Below are 19684 nucleotides of genomic sequence, written 5' to 3'. Positions count from 1 at the left end.
AGGCTCGCAGTACCAAATGTCATTTTTCATTTGACTCAGTCCGAAGAGATCTCAAGATATCCGAACTGATTTTTACAAACGTAGAAAGGTCTCGTGATCCTGCTATTAAATTTTATCCTGATCGAACATCCGATTCTAGACTACCAGAATAACATGTGCAAAAAATGAAAATATGCGCTCTCAATTTTCTCGAAGACCACTTCATCGATTTTAACAAGCTTATATTCAAATGACTGGCCCCACAGTCCTCCGGAAAATTTTGTTTGAATCCGACTTCCGGTTCGGGGGTAACGGCGTAAAATGTGTAAAGAGATTAAAAACTTCATTTTCTCAGAGAATGCTTGAACGGGTTTCTCAAATTTAAACTCAAACGACTGGTCTTATGGTCCCATAGATTAAATTTTATCTGTGTCACAGATTTTCAATACATCGATGAAAGAATGAGAATTGAAATTCTGCTGAAGACGTTAGTTTGGTAAGATGAAACCAAACTAGAAACATAGAAGAAAAAGTGACGTTTGCAATTATACTCTCTCATTTTTTCGATGAGAAACGAAAATGCTTCGTCTCTCTTCGTTTGTTCTGGTGTCGGTCATTTACAAATGAGACAGTAGAACATTGAAAATGAGACTGTTGGAATGGTTTCTTTCATTGAGAATGCGTGACAATTTTAAGCTCTGGTCGTAATAAGTCATATGAGAAAGGCATGATGACACTGATTGGTGGATTGAAACAGTTTTGTAGTACAAGTAACAGTGTTCAATTTGCAACGATATGGATAATGTGTATGCAAAAATATATCCGCTTTTTGAAAAATACAGGCCAAAGTGGAATTGGACTCTATTCGAGTATTTGTACCCAAAAACCGACCGGAACCCGTATTGGTCGGGTTCGGGTTTAGAAAAAAAATTGATTGTAGAATTCGGGTCGGGTGACGATTTTTGTCATTTCAAACGGGTACGGGTCAGGTTCGGGTCTAAAAATTTGGTCGGGTTCTGCTATTCGAACCCATTTTTTCGGGTTCCAGTCATGTACGAGTAAAGATTTTTATTTTTTTTATCGGGTACGGGTCGAGCACAGGGCCAGCTTCGATTTTAAGAAATTGCTTAACCGACCATCTCTAGTGTACAGGATATGATGTGTCATTAAATATAATATGATTTTACAATCTTTTTAACAAAAATGACCATTTACAATATTTATTCCTTCTCCAAGAGCGAGTGGCCCCACACGTGACATTAATTCAATACTCCCATCGATTGAGAACTAATTGGATTACAATTTAACTAAAAATACAATAGTTTAGAAATGTTCTGCAAAATTTGTACTCCGAACAGCTACGCAATGTAGAAGGAATAATTTATACAAAACCGAGAAACACTTTCTCTAAAATTTCAGTTATTAATTTATGGAATTGAGGCCAAGTTCCAATTAGAAAAGGCAAAAGCTATAAATAACACGCTCAAAGCCTATATCAAGCTCTCGCATGTTCTCTTAACACTCACAACAATATAATTATTGTTTCACCGTGTAGTAATTACCCACAGATTTAATTAACCATGATACTGTGTAAGGCCAAGAAATTGCTAGTCACTCTAAGCCTGGGTATTCAATACATATAACATGACATTAGTAGTGTGTGTGTTTGTAATCAAAGCACGTAAAATGTAGGAAAGTTGCATTGAAAAGTCAACAAAGTTCCTCCTTCGACGTAATGTTGGTTCTGCAACTTTTCAGAAGTATGAATATTCTAAATGAACTGACTGTCAAGCCGAAATTATACCTTTCATTACACGAATACCTGAATAACCTTGAAAAACCTCAATCGGTACCTAAAACAAAATAAGTATTTAGAGTGCTGAGCTTATGTGAACCACATGTCGATTTGAGTCAATAGCACATCTTTTACTTACTGCAAACATAGAAATTCTTATCTGTTCGAGTTTGTTTGATATAAAGATTCTTCACAGTGAAATAAGAATTTGATATTGATCTATTCTTTGTATATATTCTTAAAATAATAAGTGCTTCCTAATACGTCAAAAAAAGCCAGCCACCCTAAATCCAAAACACAAAACATCAGGCACAGCGAAAAATTCGCTGCCAGCACCACTAGCCAACTCTGGGATCGCGCCATGCTTCGCTGCTGTAAGCATAATTCGGCCGCACCGTCCTGTACCACCAGCCATGCTGCAAACTAAAAACTGAACGGACAACCTCAGACTCTCGTACCGCCGCGCAAAACGACCAAATTGCAGTCTCGGGAGTTTTCGTTTGAATTTTAATCGGAATAGAATTAAGTCGTTCCAGTGCGCCACCATCGGCTGCCTGTCGCAGTGTTTGTGCGGCTGTTCGATCGATGGTTTTGCCATAAATCTTCTCCTCACGATTATCCCTTGTTATTCCCTTAAGTATTCCATTCAACGTTTCACCTTTGGGGATAAGTGGCGAAATAGTGGTACAGCTTTCAATGTTGCAGTTCGGCTTACATTTGATTATTGTTTATAGGTGTTCCGTTTCTCTTGATTCGACTGGAAAGCTATGCATAAAGTATCGGTAGTAGTTTTTCACTCTTTCGTTGCGTCAATACTAGAATGTAAATGCATATTCAAAAATAACATTGTGCCAAAAACTCATCCGAAAATTCGTTAAGAGTTTATGTTAATGTATTGCAATTTTTCTCTATTTTCCAGGGTATGCCAGAGCAATGGGCGCTTATGTTGAAGAACTCTAACATTAGCAAACAGGAACAGAAGAAAAATCCCCAGGCGGTACTGGATGTGCTCAACTGGTTCGACAACAGCAGCAAACAACGACCCAGTTCCAAGTATATGACCCATGGTTTGCATACCACAACGCACTCTGGTAAGTTTTCACTGCAATTTAACGTTCGCTCCATTCTTCTTATCCTTCCAAAAAAGAAAACAAAAATAAATACGATGAGTTTGACTTTTTCGTTGATAAATACAGGGAATGGAAATTGTTGAACTTTGCAGTTTTTCGATATCCTCGTATAAACTGAACTAAAAACTTTGACTACGCTTTATGTTCATGAAATTCGTTTTGTGAATCGAAAAATGTTTCTCTTAGAACTTTTGCTACAATCATTCGAATGCCATTGCACTGAAATGAAAGGTGTCTGATTTAAAGGGTGATTTTTTAAGAGCTTGAGAACTTTTTTAAACAATAAAACGCATAAAATTTGCAAAATCTCATCGGTTCTTTATTTTAAACGTTAGATTGGTACATGACATTTACTTTTTGAAGATAATTTCATTTAAATGTTGACCGCGGCTGCGTCTTAGGTGGTCCATTCGGAAAATCCGCTTTTTTATCGACAAATTTTGTTCAGCGATGAGGCTCATTTCTGGTTGAATGGCTACGTAAATAAGCAAAATTGCCGCATTTGGAGTGAAGAGCAACCAGAAGCCGTTCAAGAACTGCCCATGCATCCCGAAAAATGCACTGTTTGGTGTGGTTTGTACGCTGGTGGAATCATTGGACCGTATTTTTTCAAAGATGCTGTTGGACGCAACGTTACAGTGAATGGCGATCGCTATCGTTCGATGCTAACAAACTTTTTGTTGCCAAAAATGGAAGAACTGAACTTGGTTGACATGTGGTTTCAACAAGATGGCGCTACATGCCACACAGCTCGCGATTCTATGGCCATTTTGAGGGAAAACTTCGGAGAACAATTCATCTCAAGAAATGGACCGGTAAGTTGGCCACCAAGATAATGCGATTTGACGCCTTTAGACTATTTTTTGTGGGGCTACGTCAAGTCTAAAGTCTACAGAAATAAGCCAGTAACTATTCCAGCTTTGGAAGACAACATTTCCGAAGAAATTCGGGCTATTCCGGCCGAAATGCTCGAAAAAGTTGCCCAAAATTGGACTTTCCGAATGGACCACCTAAGACGCAGCCGCGGTCAACATTTAAATGAAATTATCTTCAAAAAGTAAATGTCATGTACCAATCTAACGTTTAAAATAAAGAACCGATAAGATTTTGCAAATTTTATGCGTTTTATTGTTTAAAAAAGTTCTCAAGCTCTTAAAAAATCACCCTTTATAACGCATATCAGGAAGTTCAGTCAGAATTTTATGTTCTCTCTGCTCCTACTTCCACAATACAATCAAACATGAGTACACCAGGCATCTCCGACAAAATTTGGCATTTTGAAATAAAACCATTATCTATAAGATTACATCCAGGTGGCTTTGTGGATTGTTTCGCGGGGGAAGAAGGTGCTTCGCCCTACCATTCCTCGGGAGGCTGCAAAGTTTACGCATCGTTGGCCGTTGTCGTTTGTTATCGGGCTCTCCAGTCCGATCATGGGCCCTTTACATTACCTCCCAGCCTACCTGAGCATTCATGTCACCGATGACGAGTTTTACATCCCGCCGTGGATAGCTGTCGTAGGTTCGTTCCAGCTGCGCGTAAAATGCTTCCTTCTCGTCATCGGGTCTCGTCTCATGTGGGTAGTGCACGTTGATGATGCTATAATTGAACAAATGGCCCTTGTTCTTCAATACGCACATTCTATCACTGATTGGCTGCCACCCAATCACGCGCTTGCGCATCTTGCCCAACACTACAAATCCCGTTCCTAGAACTTTGGTTGTGCCACAGCTCTGGTAGAAGGTAGCCGCTCGATGCCCTTCTCACCTTCTGTCCCGTCCAACAAAGTTCCTGCAGTGCTACGATATAGAGATGGTCGGGTATAGAAATTCTTATACCCGAACCCGACCCGTACCCGAGTGATCAGCAAAAAAAATTATCCGTACCCTACCCGTACCCGATTAAAAATTAAAAAAAATACCCTTACCCGACCCGTACCCGATCACTAATAAAAAAAAAATTACCCGTACCCGAAAAAAATAAAAAATTTTACCCGTACCCGACCCGTACCCGATTAAAAATTACCTGTACCCGTACCCGACCCGAATGAGTAGTAAAAAATTTACCAAAATTCAGTTTGGAAAAAATAAAGTGTTTTAGATATCGAGCCGTATCAGGCTCTAGTTGATAAGTAAAATACATTAAAATGCTTGTTTACATTTAAAAATAAAAATACACTGTGAAGCATGAATACAGGGTCCGCCATGTAACTTTTTTTTAAACATGCAATAAAACACAAACGGTTCATCCGAATTCAAAATTTATTTTTTCATATTAAAGTACAATCCTTCCGGTTAATTGTGGAATATAATTTTATTCAAATGGTTGCCTCGGCTGGCCTGGCAGTACGGTACGGTACGGTCCAGGTTTTTAGTACATTTTCGATTGTATGCAGCTTTATTTCAGCTATGGCTGCACGAATGTTGTCCTTCAAGGCTTGAATTGTCTCTGGCTTGTCCACTTAACACTTATCTTTGACAGCCCCCTCAAAGATAATATTCTAACGGCGTCAAATCACAGCTCCGAGGCGGCCAAACAACATCCGAATATCGACTGATGATTCGATCTTCGAAGACTGTGCGCAGAAGATCGATCGTAGCGTTGCCTGTGTGGCACGGAGCGCCGTCTTGTTGGAACCAAATTGTGTCCAAGTCTTCCTCTTCAAGTAACGGGAAGAACCAATCGCTAATCATGGCGCGGTAGCACTCGCCATTGACCATGGCGGCGGCGCCTGCCTCATTTTCGAAAAAAAATGGCCCAGTGATGCCGCCAGACCAAAATCCGCACCAAACCGTCACTCTCTGAGGATGCATCGGCTTCTCCATGATAACGTGCGGGTTTTCCGTCCCCAGATACGACAATTTTGCTTATTACCATACCTGCCGAGATGAAAATGTGCCTTATCCGAGAAGATGATTTTTTTGCACACATTCCGCAACATTGCCATGATTTTCAAAGTAAAACTGCACTATTTTCACGCGTTCCTCAAGCGTATACACAACCATATTCATTCAGCGGAAGGATACAACTAAATTTCTGTCAAATCAGAAGTGACATATAGGTTACCAATGTCAAAATAACCGCTAGTTCAAAAATAAATTTTAGATGGCGGACCCTATAGGTTTCCAATGTCTTTGGTACTTTATACTCATTTACAAATGTCAACAAAAGGGAGTAATATCTACTCAAATTTTTCGAGAAGCATATTTACCCAAAATGTCGTAATACCCGTTGTATTCAATTTTGGGTAGGTATGGTTTTTACGAAACAGTGCGACTTTTGATTCGATTCTTTAGAACCACAAGTAAACGTGCTCATTATCTTGACACACAAATAAAAATTCACATTCGAATCACTTGAAAAATCACGTAAAATGGTTCCAAATGTCAAATTGAATATTATACGTGACGAAAATGAATGTTATGCGAACATCCCGTAGAATGAAATGAAGTATCATCGGTTCGTTTACGTGAATTGACCAAACATCAAATAATGTACGTGTATTCCCGGTGTGAAAAATTCAATTTTGAACATGGTTAACAATGAGTCCTTCAAGTGTAAGTAGTTTGAACATTCGTGAGAACTTTTTTTTTGGTTACAATTTATTACTACAAAGCAAAATGAATTATGATTTTGATTTAAATTAATCTGTCAACTATGCCCGTTTTGTAAGCCTCACAAACCCACACCCACTATGTTAACGGTAGCTGGTGGTTTTTACAACCTTTTAACTTCTGTGCCACCTCCGGTGGAACCCTCAACGAGTGAACACGGTGAAAATTTGAGTATTTCGCGAGAAAAGATTTTCCCCCTTCTTTTTGGCGACTCCACGTTGTTACGCATCGAGATTTTCATTTGTAGTCCAGTGAAAAGAAACGAAAATTTTACTGGCAATATAGCCTAACTTGCTGTGCCATCAATCGGTGTCATTTCAAGTGAGGTGACACCACCCAGAAATGAGGAATAGGAAGAACTTCTATGCAGATTTTCAGAAATAAATGTTCATGTTTTTATGGTAAGAATCTTAATGATTTATATGAAAATTTTGAAAATCTCCAAACAATATTTAACATAAGAGTTTTCTGGTATCTGAATGTGATATGAATATGAGTACTACACTACATTTTATATATGAATCAAATAATTTTTACTGGATTGTGCATTAAACAGCTTTAAAATGGCAGTCCATTAAAACCTACGTGAAAAGTAGAATCCGACCGCAACATCTTAGAGCTAAGGCAGTGTGTCTTATTAAATATGTTATAAACAAAGTAGGGCGGGAAATATTCACATAACTTTTCACGTAACTATGATTGATAGTTTTTTTAAATGAAGAGAAGAAATGTTTTTTTTCTGGGAAAAGATGCCAGTTGTCAGGTCTGGTCCTAGGCGCTAATGTCAAAACCCCTTGAATCAATTTGTTTATTTTTCGGAAGAACTGTTTTGCAATAAAAAATTCTCGTCAACGTGTAAACATATTTATGTGAAGTAAAAATGGTCGGGTAATCGATCAGAAAAAAAAATTTACCCGTACCCGAGTGAGCAGTAAATTTTTTTACCCGTACCCGACCCGTACCCGAGTGAGCAGTAAAACTTTTTACCCGTACCCGACCCGTACCCGATCGAAAATAAAAATGTTTACCCGTACCCGACCAAAAACCCGTCGGGTACGGGTACGGGTCGGGTTTCGGGTAAAATACCCGACACCCGACCATCTCTACTACGATATCGAAGCCGCGGATTTGAAGCTCATCATGCAGCATTCGGTCGTATCCTGGTAAGCCAAACGATTTGCAGTTCCATGTGCCAAGCTTCCAATCGTAGTCCTTTGTTCGGCTCCTGTGTAGTATTTCTTTCTTGATCGTACTTAACATGTGTTTCTCGGGCGGCTTGTTAGGCCTGCACCAACCTCGTGTATCGCCGGAGGGCCATCGTGTCAGCATTGTTTAGAGTCCCACAGTGACACAAGAACGATAATCAGCCGCTCCTAACATGGAGAACAGATGCTGTTTCGAGCCGCCCCAATATGGGGAACAGACGCTCGGGTAGGCTCGCTGTCTGTAAAAAGAAGCAAGTCCCCCCTTCCCTGTCAGCATACGACCACGGTCCCACCGGGGTTGGTTACCCGATCTTCCCTATGGTTACTCGTACCCCAGCCGGTACCGCGGGGAGGTAGGGATAGGAGTTACTGGATAAGAGGCTAAGAACTACTTTGGGGAATTGAATTACGCATTGTCTAGTCGTTTACCAACCAATTTTAGGTAATTATTTAGATTATATGTAGAAACTATACGCTGTTAGAAATATGGTTTTCATATTGTTCTGAAACTAAAACTTAAAAATCAATTATTTCAAAAAAGTTATTCCTCATTTTCGTTTATTTTTACCTTTTTATCTTTTTTATAAATATAAAATTCGCTCATACTTTCAAAAAAATTTCCGAGGTCCGGAAGGCCGAGTCTCATGTACCAATCGATAAAACTCAACGAACTGAGCAAGTGTCCGTGTGTGTCTATTTATGTGTTGTTAACGTCGAGATCTTAGAAATGACTACACCGATATTAATTGAACTAGTCGCAAATAAAAAGGTCTCCTTGTCAGCCGCTATTGAATGTTTTTGAGAGCGAATGTTTACTTTTCGGGTTGCACGAAATTTTAAGTCATGTTTTTTGACAATAACTGTCACAGTTGACAGTTGAAAACCGAAATATGTTTTCAGGTTTAGATTGCACATGGCAATAGCTATTATTAAAGTTTGGGACAAAATGAAACACGATTTTCAATCCTGTTGTATGAATTGTTTGCAAGCACCAAATGGACTGTGTACAGTATCCTTTTCCATGACATTTTTCTCGCAACAATCTTTTCACACAGTTTCTTGTTCACACAAGGGAACAAATAAAAGTCGTTAGGTGCCAAATCAGGACTATACGGCGGGTGGCCCATCAATTCGACAGTTTGGGTGATCAAGTATTTGGTTGTTTGATTTGTGAGAGCTTACATTATCGTGATGAAGAATGATTTTTCGTTATTTCACGAAAAACTTCTGGCAAACAAATGATGGTATACCAATCAGAATTGACAGTCTTATGATCCTGTAAAGTCGACTGCTGTTTAGTTTTGGCCTCATATGAGTAAATCCATGTATCGGCTCCTGTGTACCTACACTCTGGCGACTCTGACTCCGAGTAAAACGAACACGTTGTACGCGCCCCGAACAACAACTCATATAAAAAAAGAAAAAATAAAGAAACTCGCATGGATGCATGGTGCGAGCCGAGAAAATTTTCAGAGCGAAAGCTATTGGAGTCCGATCTAGAGCGACCATTGCTAAAACAAACTCATCAAAAGTTGTTTTGGCGACTCTGGGTCAGCTCTGGGGCTGCTCTGATCAATAAACGAAAACGGTATTAGATTCATATGAAAGGTCCTATGCTTCCATACAAGGTTCCTGAATTGTATTCGGATCCGACTTCTGGTTCCGGAACCAAAGCAACTGTTTAACGAAATTAGAATAATGTAACTCATTTTCTCGTAGATGACTGAACCAATTTCCTCCAACTAAGACTCAAATCAAATGTGATAAAATCCGCTTACAATGCAGGTGATATAGAGTGATTAGTGTAAAAATGTCAACTTTCAACCAAATAAATTTATTTCAGTTTTATCGGTATTCGGTTTTAGATCCCGGAAGGTATCCTTGAATTTTATTTGAAACGCAGTAAGATTTCTCAAATATGGCTACACTGATTTTCAAAAATTTCGAATTAAATGGAATGGTTTACAATCCCTCAGATTAATTTGTTAAATGATTTCGGCTACACCAATTTCCCAATTCTGATACCGAAAGTATCGGGAATAGAGGAGCTCCATCGTTTCCCCAAAGAAGGCCAAATCAAGTTCCATGAACAAAAAAAAAGTTAAAAGACAAAATTAATGATTTTTACCCGATTACGATTTTGGATTTACAGGGTGATTAGTTTTTAAAAGAATGAAGCTAGAAGATGACGGTACAAAAAAATCTTCTAAGTTGGGCTCAATACTATTCTAATTTATTCGTCATATTAATTCATGGGCATACGAACCGTTTTGAGTTATGCTGTTCCTTGAATACCGGTTCTGGAAATACCACGTCCAAAAACTCTAAAATGGAATTCACTTCGACATCTCATGGAATAATTATTCGATTGTCATACGTTTAGATTCAAATGTATAATTTTATGGCTGTGATAAGTGATTGAAATTACAAAATGTCATTTAAAACGATGGATTAAAATAATTTCACGAAAGCTAAAAACACCGAGGAATATACATGCAAAAACAGCTAGGTGAGTTAAGGATGTTTTTTATAAATATAGAAAAGGTATCGAATTCGCTGAAATTTTAGAAAAAATCTCGAGACCCGGAGGATCGAGTCTTATATATTAATCGATTCAGCACGACGAACTGAGCAAATGTACTTGTGTGTACATGTGTGTTGTTAACAAAAAGTTGAAATCTCGCAAATAAAAGGTCTCCTTGTCAGCCTGAATGCTGTTGACAGTTTTTGAGATCGGATGTTTACTTTTCAAGTTATACGAAGTTTTATGTCAAAATTTTAAATTTTTCGACAATATCTGTCACAATTGTCCATATAAACTAAATATGTTTTAAGACTTAGATTTTCTCACGTTAATAGCTATCCAACAAGCTGAATAATTCGTGATTTTTTTGTTTTGTAAACTTATATTTTCGTCCATAATTATTATCGCATTTTGATCCAGTGTCCAAAAGTGATACTAGTTGTGCGCCACAGCATGCAAATCAACTCCATTGTTTTACATAACCTTATAGCTAAAACAAAATACAATGTCACAGAGTTATTAAAATATTTGAAGTAGAAATTATCTACTTTTCCGAGAAAAAATGCTTTCAAGTTAACAAAATTCTAAAAACATTCGAAAACGACCGAAAATTGTAGTTTTTCAGTGTGGACTTTATTTCATTTAGTAATATTTAAAAAACTATAACTTTCTTCTATGATCTCTCCATCTTTAGCTATAATGCAAAAAACTAAACCAGTTACCAGTTACAATATATAGAAAATGAATAAAAAAATTAAAAATACCTTTTTCGAGAAAACTGTTTTTCAAGTTTTATTTTAATAGCAAAATAAAAACACAACTTTTGTTCACAGTGTATGCTTTCTCGATATAGTCCAAAATAATATAGGTTTTTGAAAATTTTAAAAGAATTTTTGCTTGGGTCCATCTCAAAAGTAAGGCTATAGTTAAAATGGCAAGCTGTTGATTAAAATAATCTCTTTTGATCATGAAGAATGTTCATACAAAATTTGAGCTAGATAAAAATATACAACAATAAATCGACCTTTGATTTCATATAGAGTTACTCTATTTCCTTTTCTCTTCAGTGTACGATCCTACTAACACTACAAATCCTTCCAGGTCGGGGTTCGAACATACGACAACTGGCTTATGAATTGAACCGCCAATCCGGAACCCGGGAATTTCGAGTCGTACGAAACCCAGTTTCGATGCTTACGAATCATGCTTGACTTTGAAGCGTTTTGACACACCTTGCCGACGAATCCTGCTTATTCCTCTTGCGTTTGAATCCGTCTTGGTCGTACAAGACTTTCAATTCAATATCTTCAAGTATATTCTTCATTCCATTATCAGTTAAGTGAAAATCACCATGCTTGAAGCGCAGAAATTGAATTATAATCAACCATTTGTAGAACAAGGGTTCAAAATATACTTGAAATTGTAAATGTAAATGTCAGTATCATCACCTTATCATCATTTCTTAAAATTTATGAAAACTTCGGCCGTCAAGCAAACATTAAAATCAATGGATGTTCTGTCATCGTCAATAAAGATCTTTTTCAATACAAATTAGCATGCCTGATAAATTACCGTTTTTTTTACGAAAACGATATCGAAATCAATTTAGCGGGTCAAAAATTATCATAATCTAAAGCATGTATCAGCATCAGCTTGAGGCACATAATGGTAGACAAATAATCATTAGAAAAATTGCAAAATCGTCCCAACAAAAAACGTATGCGATTGCATCAAAAATGTTTAAAGTTTACGGCAGCGGCCACAGTTCAATGCAAACATGTTTTGAAACTATGACAAAAGCATCATTAAGGACTAGATCGCTTTCGTTTATACCCCCATGATGAACGAAGCGGTGAATAGCTTTGGCAGCGAAAACTGAAGATGCATGACAAATCGTAATCTCTGATCTTTGCTGCAACAAAGAAATATAAACAATTTCAACCGAACATAAATATTTCCAATAACTCAGTCTAGTCTCTCTGCCAGTCGAGTGCCCGTGGACACCGACAAACCTTAAGGGTGAAAGTTCCGTAGTAGGTGGCTAGAGATGTTCGGACGAAGATATGCAGGCAAATCAATTTCCGTTTTTCGCGATAGATCTGTGGTCTCATCCGCTGGTTGCAGGCTTTGCGCGGGATGCTAACGAACACGTTAGTCATTGTCAATTTTAAGACGTGCCTCTGGCAGCATTATATCGCGCACACCCGTCAATGAAGTAATAACAGTAACCTAAAGGTCAAAATTTTAAAACAACCGTATTTCGGATGCGTCTGGTGTTGTGTTTCCGGACGGCGGTGACGGTGCGATGATGCATGATTGAGCACCACCACTGGAGCCGGGGGTAGACGCCGAGTTTGCCTTTCTGAAACTTTACGCCTCAATGGATATTGCTTCACAAAGTGCGGCTATCTCCAGCCCCTGCCTTCGGGGTATAAAACCAAATGCTCAAGGAAACAACAATGCGAAATACTAGTATCACTGTTTCTCATTCGCCTACCGACAATGGGCAGCAAACCGAGAAAAGATTAGCTAAGCAAAAGTTGATCTTTTCCGTGTGTAGGCTTTTTGTTTGGATTAATGCTCGGAGGTGTGTTCAATAAAGGATAGGCGGCGTGCCTGGGCAACCGAGACGACCGGAGTCCAGGCGACAAGTTGATTATTTTACATAGCGGACTTTGGGATATGTTATGTGCCTCAAGGCAGACGCGGTCGCTATTAGGCTTTCACCTAGTTTAACGTTTTGTGGATTTGAAGATTTGCACTACTGGAGTGAACTGAAAATGTTTGCATTTTTGATGCGAAATAGAGTTCTTTATTATCAAAGTCACTTTTCGAATTCCATTAAGGCCAGATTCCTCCGAACAATTATTAAAAAATCTTAAAAAAAAATCCGGAAACTTGAAAATGATATAGACTTAGTCCCGAAGGTACGCGCGACCGAAAAGTTGATAGAAAAAGGAGAGGGCGGTTCGCTCCCAGACATGATTACTGACTTCATGATTCTTCAACTGGGTATCACTCGTATTCCAAAACTATTACACGTATCAACATGAACCAAACGGCATTTCACTCGTTAGATGTCTCTCTATGATCGGACTTCAACCAAAAATATTCATTGTTATTTAAAACAGTTATTGACAAGTTATGCAACAAAAAAGGTGAAAATTGCCGACATTTTGTTTTTTTCTCGGTGGAAATTTTCCATTCTTGTTCCGACCATAGCAATTTCGATACAGAATATAAAACAGTTTATGTTGTTTAATATATGTACTTTTATCTGTAAAAAGTATAACTTTTAAATATTGTTTAAACAATAAGTGTAATTTAACAAACACACGTTATTTTTAAGGAACCTGGCCTTAAAAAAAAGTTTTATGAATTCGAAAAATGTTACATGGTGTATAAATATCTTATATAATGGTCGGTGCAAGAAACAAAGATCCACAATAGTAAAATTCTTTATTCCTCATGCTCTTCACAAAGCCATGTTGCCATACTTTCAAGTTTAATTGATTACAACGACAAATTTTCCATGCTCGTTGCCTAAATTATTTTGTTGTTTTTTTTTTAAATGAAATTATTTCAATTCTTGAGAATAAACTTGCAAACTATGATCGGTAGGAATTAGATTACGGACAAATATACTGCCGCTATATGCATAATTGTCTCATACACTGGGGTCTCTTTTTATGCATTTTTTTTTAATGCGGTTTCTTTTTACGCGGATTTCCGAAGTTACGCGGTTTTTCTTACGCGGATTTTCGAAGTTACGTGGTGTTTTTTCGGCATCAAAAAAAATTTTCGATTTTGGAAGTCTCAAAATTTTTCTATGTCCCAAAGTCGATTTTCACAAAAAAAAATTTTTTTTGAGATTACATCAGATCTGGACGTTTCATGCAATTCTAAGATATCTGGCATCAACAATTTTTTTTTTCTTTAGTTTGGAGGTTTTTTTACTCGGATTTCCGAAGTTACGCGGCTTTTTTACACGAATTTCCGAAGTTACGCGTTTTTAAACACAGACTTCCGAAGTTACGCGGTTTTTTCGCGATGTTTTTTTTTGTGCGGTACGTAATGAAATCGATCGCATTTCTTCCTCAAATCATAACTATAACTCATGATTTTATGATCAAAAGCACCGTTGTCCTTTGGTGTAGTTGTCTCCATGTTCAGTTTATCACATGGCTTTCCGTAGTGAACAGATTTTTGGCAATATTGACATGTAGCCATCTGATTGTCATAGGTAACAAGTGATTTGCACGGGATTCTTTTATCCTGACCGAAAGTCACATAAGAAGGTATAGGCCTCTTCAAGCGCATGCGTAACAAACGTACGCCATTTAGAATACCGGAAAAAACTTCCTCCACTTTTCTTTTTCGATAGAGAGAATCTCTCCGTATTGACATAGTTTTGCGAATATAAGGATCGATGACGCTTGAGAAAAGATAATGCACACGCACTTCTATAGCACTATCTTCCATGTATACTGGAATGTTGCACTTAATGGGCCGTATGAATAAAACGTAGCATGCTTCAATTTCGGTAGTAAATGCTACGTGTGGATCAAGTTTCTGTCAAAACATGCTACAAACTGTAGTATTTACTACAAATTTTCGGTAGGTAGCTCTAGAGGTTGCTACTCGTGTGTTTGCTGATAAAGTGAAGTACAGAAATTAAAGAAGTTTGTCTTATTACATTGAAGTAAATGCACACGTTTAATGTCAAGATGCATTTGCTCCTTAAGCAAACCTTCAAGTTCTCGTATCGAAGGTCGAATTTTGCACTGACTAAAGTCAACAATAATTGTATTCTTTCGTGTCGGCGGTAGCTTTTGTTCGTTTGGCTCACTCATTTCGAGGTCGTTCTATTGTTCACTACTCAATACTGTACTTGGTTTCTTCCGTCCCGAACGTAAGCGGTTTTGTTTTATCGACTGACTTTGATGAGATGAGAAAGCGAACTGATCATCAAAAATATCTGCTTCATTAGCATAAAAAATAATCATGGTCAAAATATATCTGCTCCCATAAAAAATAATCATTGTCAAAATATACATTACTGGCTGAATCTTTTTCATTTTAAGTTCGTTACTCAAATATTTTTCTTCAATAGAAAGACAACTAGCTGTCAATAAACTACAACTACAACACTTCTCGAACTGATCATTTATATAATATTTATTCATTTTATTCAAGTTAGTAAATTTTTTATATTGAAAAACTGCCTGACCGACTTAATTCACCGAAAGAATTGACATCCTATAATATCATAAACGAATTAAACATGGATATAACTTTCATTTGAAAAATGATAGGCTAATGTTTTGTATAAATGCCATTACAGGAGCAAACAAAAACCGATGATTAAATCTGATTGTTGATGTAGATTGCAATTTCAAAATATAAAAATTGAATATATCAACATTGATCACTCTAAGGATTCCAAAACGAATTGAAAAAGACATCGTGATGGAAAACATTACTAATTCTATATTGTTCGACAGTTTGCGTTTAGCATGCACCAGAATCTGAAATGTCCAAACTAATTGAGCATGATTTTTTGGCATTAAAAATGCCTTACTCTTCACTATATGGGGCCGGGTGTCAATTAAGAGTTTCAAAAATAGTCGCGTAACTTTTTAGTGTCATAATTTTGAACGTTAATAACTCGGTCATTTGTTGATGGATTGTTATAATTTAACAACCAATCGATTCGAAAACTTTTAACTCAAACATGTATGACGACGTCTATTCAGTATTTCAATAGCATACTATTGAAAAAATGGTTGGAATCGACCTATGTTTTCATCCACCAATCCCTGTTGTACAAAATGACGTCAACTTTTTGTTCGGCATAGGAGGCTTTGCGTCATGCATAAAAAACACCGCATCGTTCTGCGTAGTATGAAGAGAAATCTATAAATATAGGCTGCACAATATTTATTTGCCTAGTTGATGTTTGACTGTGAATAAAACAAGTAGCTCACCCAGTGAGCTGATGACTGAATTGTATATGCGTTCACTCGCTGGATTGTCGCTTTTGCATTATGTGTTGGTGTAATTTTCTGTTGTCTGCGCAACACCGTTTTCGCTTGAGTATCTTATATATCATTTAGCTATTGAAGAACCGAATCAGCGTGGTTACCGATTTCTTTTGAAATATCCCATGTATTTAGCAAATTTTAGGTCGATTTTGCCATTAAAAATGCCTCACACTTCGCTTCCCGAGGCTGGGTGTCAATTTAAAACATGCAAAACTAATCACGTAACATATTTCTGTCCTAATTTTAAACGCTTATAACTCAGTCATTTGTTGATGGATTTATTTAATTCAACAACTAATCGATTCGGAAACATTTAACTTAAACTTATGAGATAACGTCATTTGAATATTTCAATTGCATACCATTGAAAAATTGGTTTGAATTGAGTATTTTATTTCGGTTCTCTGGTAACTATCAGGCCAATTTAGAATTATCGGCTATAGATTTTTCGGATCTAATTTGCACCGCTTGTTCCTCGATGATTTGTTAATGGATTTTCCTCATTTGAATGATTCCAAAGCTTCAATATTGTAAGCCTAAAAATGTTTTAATTTGTCAACGGATCGGTTTGCATACTTAAATCTCCATTCCCATACGAACAAAACCCTAGAAACGTTCCATTTTTAATGTTATTGTGCTCGGTCGTGTCTAAAATACAAACCTCTAATTTTTTGTTATGAATATTGTTATAGATATTTTTGGGCACGTTTGGCGAGTCCATATCAATAATTTGTAGTTGTTGAATTCTAAAAATTCGATTTTCGAGTTGTTGATATTCTTCAAAATCACTAAACAATTAGTGTTTTCGCTGCGGGATCGACAAGTTAAATTTTGAGATTATTGTCATATTCATTTTGGTTATTGTGTTACGTATTTTTCAAATTTAAATGAATTTGAAGAATTCATTTATAAATTCATTGTAAATGGTCCTGTTTTGCACACAACCTGTAATTTGTTGCTCTCATTTGTTTCGCACAATTTCATTCAGTTCACACAATCAACCAACTAATACGAACGAGTATTGATGTTCGGAAGTGTGAAAGAAGCCTGTCGGATATTTTCGTACTCACGCCCTCCAGTTATGTCGCCGACATTATCCATCTGCTTTTTAAAATCAAGAAATTGTACTACGGAAACGTTGGTAAAATTCTGGAATTAGTATTAAGATGAATTCGTTTAGTTCTGCGTTCACGTTTAGAGTTTGACGAAGATTGAAAGTAAATGTCACATACGTTTATATCAATAGGGATTATTGACATAACAATGTAGCGCAACAGAGGTATTTTGGGCACTCTAATATATTTTGTACCTGTGTTCATATTTCTGGATGTAATCAAAATATAGTACATCGTATCGCAGAATTTTAAAGATTTTTCCGTTCTTTAATACAAAAGATATAAATATGTACTTCATTTCAATTATGACCAAAAAATATGAGCACCGGGACCGAATATTCAGAGTGACTAAAATACTTCCGTTACCCTATTCTCTCCCGAATTAGTAAATGAACCTATTATTTATTCATTTTTATTTTAAACCGTGTTTTCTGTACAATGTGTATGGAGAAATGTTATATATATTTGGGTTAGAATCAATATGCTGATTCGAAAAGCTGTCATATGTGCATAAAAAATGGAGTGTATTAATAACTTTTTCTGCCACCGCAAAGCCACTGTGATGTTTCTCGCGAATCGCAAGAGTAATTCATATTGGTATATAATATAAAGGGTGATTTTTTAAGAGCTTGAGAACTTTTTTAAACAATAAAACGCATAAAATTTGCAAAATCTCATCGGTTCTTTATTTTAAACGTTAGATTGGTACATGACATTTACTTTTTGAAGATAATTTCATTTAAATGTTGACCGCGGCTGCGTCTTAGGTGGTCCATTCGGAAAATCCGCTTTTTTATCGACAAATTTTGTTCAGCGATGAGGCTCATTTCTGGTTGAATGGCTACGTAAATAAGCAAAATTGCCGCATTTGGAGTGAAGAGCAACCAGAAGCCGTTCAAGAACTGCCCATGCATCCCGAAAAATGCACTGTTTGGTGTGGTTTGTACGCTGGTGGAATCATTGGACCGTATTTTTTCAAAGATGCTGTTGGACGCAACGTTACAGTGAATGGCGATCGCTATCGTTCGATGCTAACAAACTTTTTGTTGCCAAAAATGGAAGAACTGAACTTGGTTGACATGTGGTTTCAACAAGATGGCGCTACATGCCACACAGCTCGCGATTCTATGGCCATTTTGAGGGAAAACTTCGGAGAACAATTCATCTCAAGAAATGGACCGGTAAGTTGGCCACCAAGATCATGCGATTTGACGCCTTTAGACTATTTTTTGTGGGGCTACGTCAAGTCTAAAGTCTACAGAAATAAGCCAGTAACTATTCCAGCTTTGGAAGACAACATTTCCGAAGAAATTCGGGCTATTCCGGCCGAAATGCTCGAAAAAGTTGCCCAAAATTGGACTTTCCGAATGGACCACCTAAGACGCAGCCGCGGTCAACATTTAAATGAAATTATCTTCAAAAAGTAAATGTCATGTACCAATCTAACGTTTAAAATAAAGAACCGATGAGATTTTGCAAATTTTATGCGTTTTATTGTTTAAAAAAGTTCTCAAGCTCTTAAAAAATCACCCTTTATTTGCTTACTACTTCGTTTCATTTTTTTTTGCAGATATAATAGTATATAATTAATCTTATGATTTGATCAACCTAAACATTTTTCTATATGGAAGATCAATACATAAGGAGTGTATCGAAAATAAGCTATCCACAAATTTTTCTTTCAAATTTTGATGAAAAACGATATTTTATTCAAACTAAAAATTGATCCTCGTACGGTTAAACTTAAGCATTATGAAAACCGGATAAAATTTATGTTATTCCTTCACGAATTTTTGAACTTTTTACCGAACGCTCTTCATCAAGTTCTAGACAAGTGTTGCATCGCATTTTTTGGATGCTTGATCCCAATTTTTTTTGAACTCCTGCATGTTCCCAGCTGCCTTACCAGTCTTCTAAAAGATCCTCTTCACGATTTTCCAGTAACGTTCGATGGGTCGAAGCTGAGGACAATTTGGTGGATTGATATTTTTCTCAACGAAATTTATACCCTTTTCCGCAAACCAATTGAGAGTGGTTTTGGCATAGTGAGACGACGCTAAATCCGGCCAAAACAGTGGAGGTGTACTATGCTTCTTATACAAAGACAGCAATCTCTTCTGGAGACACTCAGATCGATAGATTTCTGCATTTATAGTTCCGGTAGTGTAAAAAATGGTTGACTTCAAACCACAGGAACATATTGCTTGCCATACCAGTACCTTTCGACCGAATTTCTCCACTTGAATCGACCTGTCCGCATCGCTCACATCCTCCCCAA

The 19684-nt window shown here is 37.0% G+C and overlaps 1 protein-coding gene across 5 annotated transcripts in view; it reads left to right on the top strand.

The window, feature by feature from the left end:
- Positions 1-19684, top strand: part of LOC131432494 (serine/threonine-protein kinase Pak) — a 121557-nt gene that overhangs the window by 79983 nt on the left and 21890 nt on the right. For all 5 annotated transcript variants that reach the window (XM_058598803.1, XM_058598804.1, XM_058598802.1 and 2 more), the window contains one exon: positions 2694-2865. In XM_058598803.1, coding sequence (XP_058454786.1) covers positions 2694-2865 — 172 coding nt within the window. The remainder of the gene's footprint in view (positions 1-2693; positions 2866-19684) is intronic.

The sequence above is a fragment of the Malaya genurostris genome, chromosome 2 (genome assembly GCF_030247185.1).
Source record: "Malaya genurostris strain Urasoe2022 chromosome 2, Malgen_1.1, whole genome shotgun sequence".
Lineage (NCBI taxonomy): Eukaryota > Metazoa > Arthropoda > Insecta > Diptera > Culicidae > Malaya > Malaya genurostris.
Note: the sequence above shows the minus strand (reverse complement) of the source record. Positions and strands in the feature narration are given on the sequence as shown.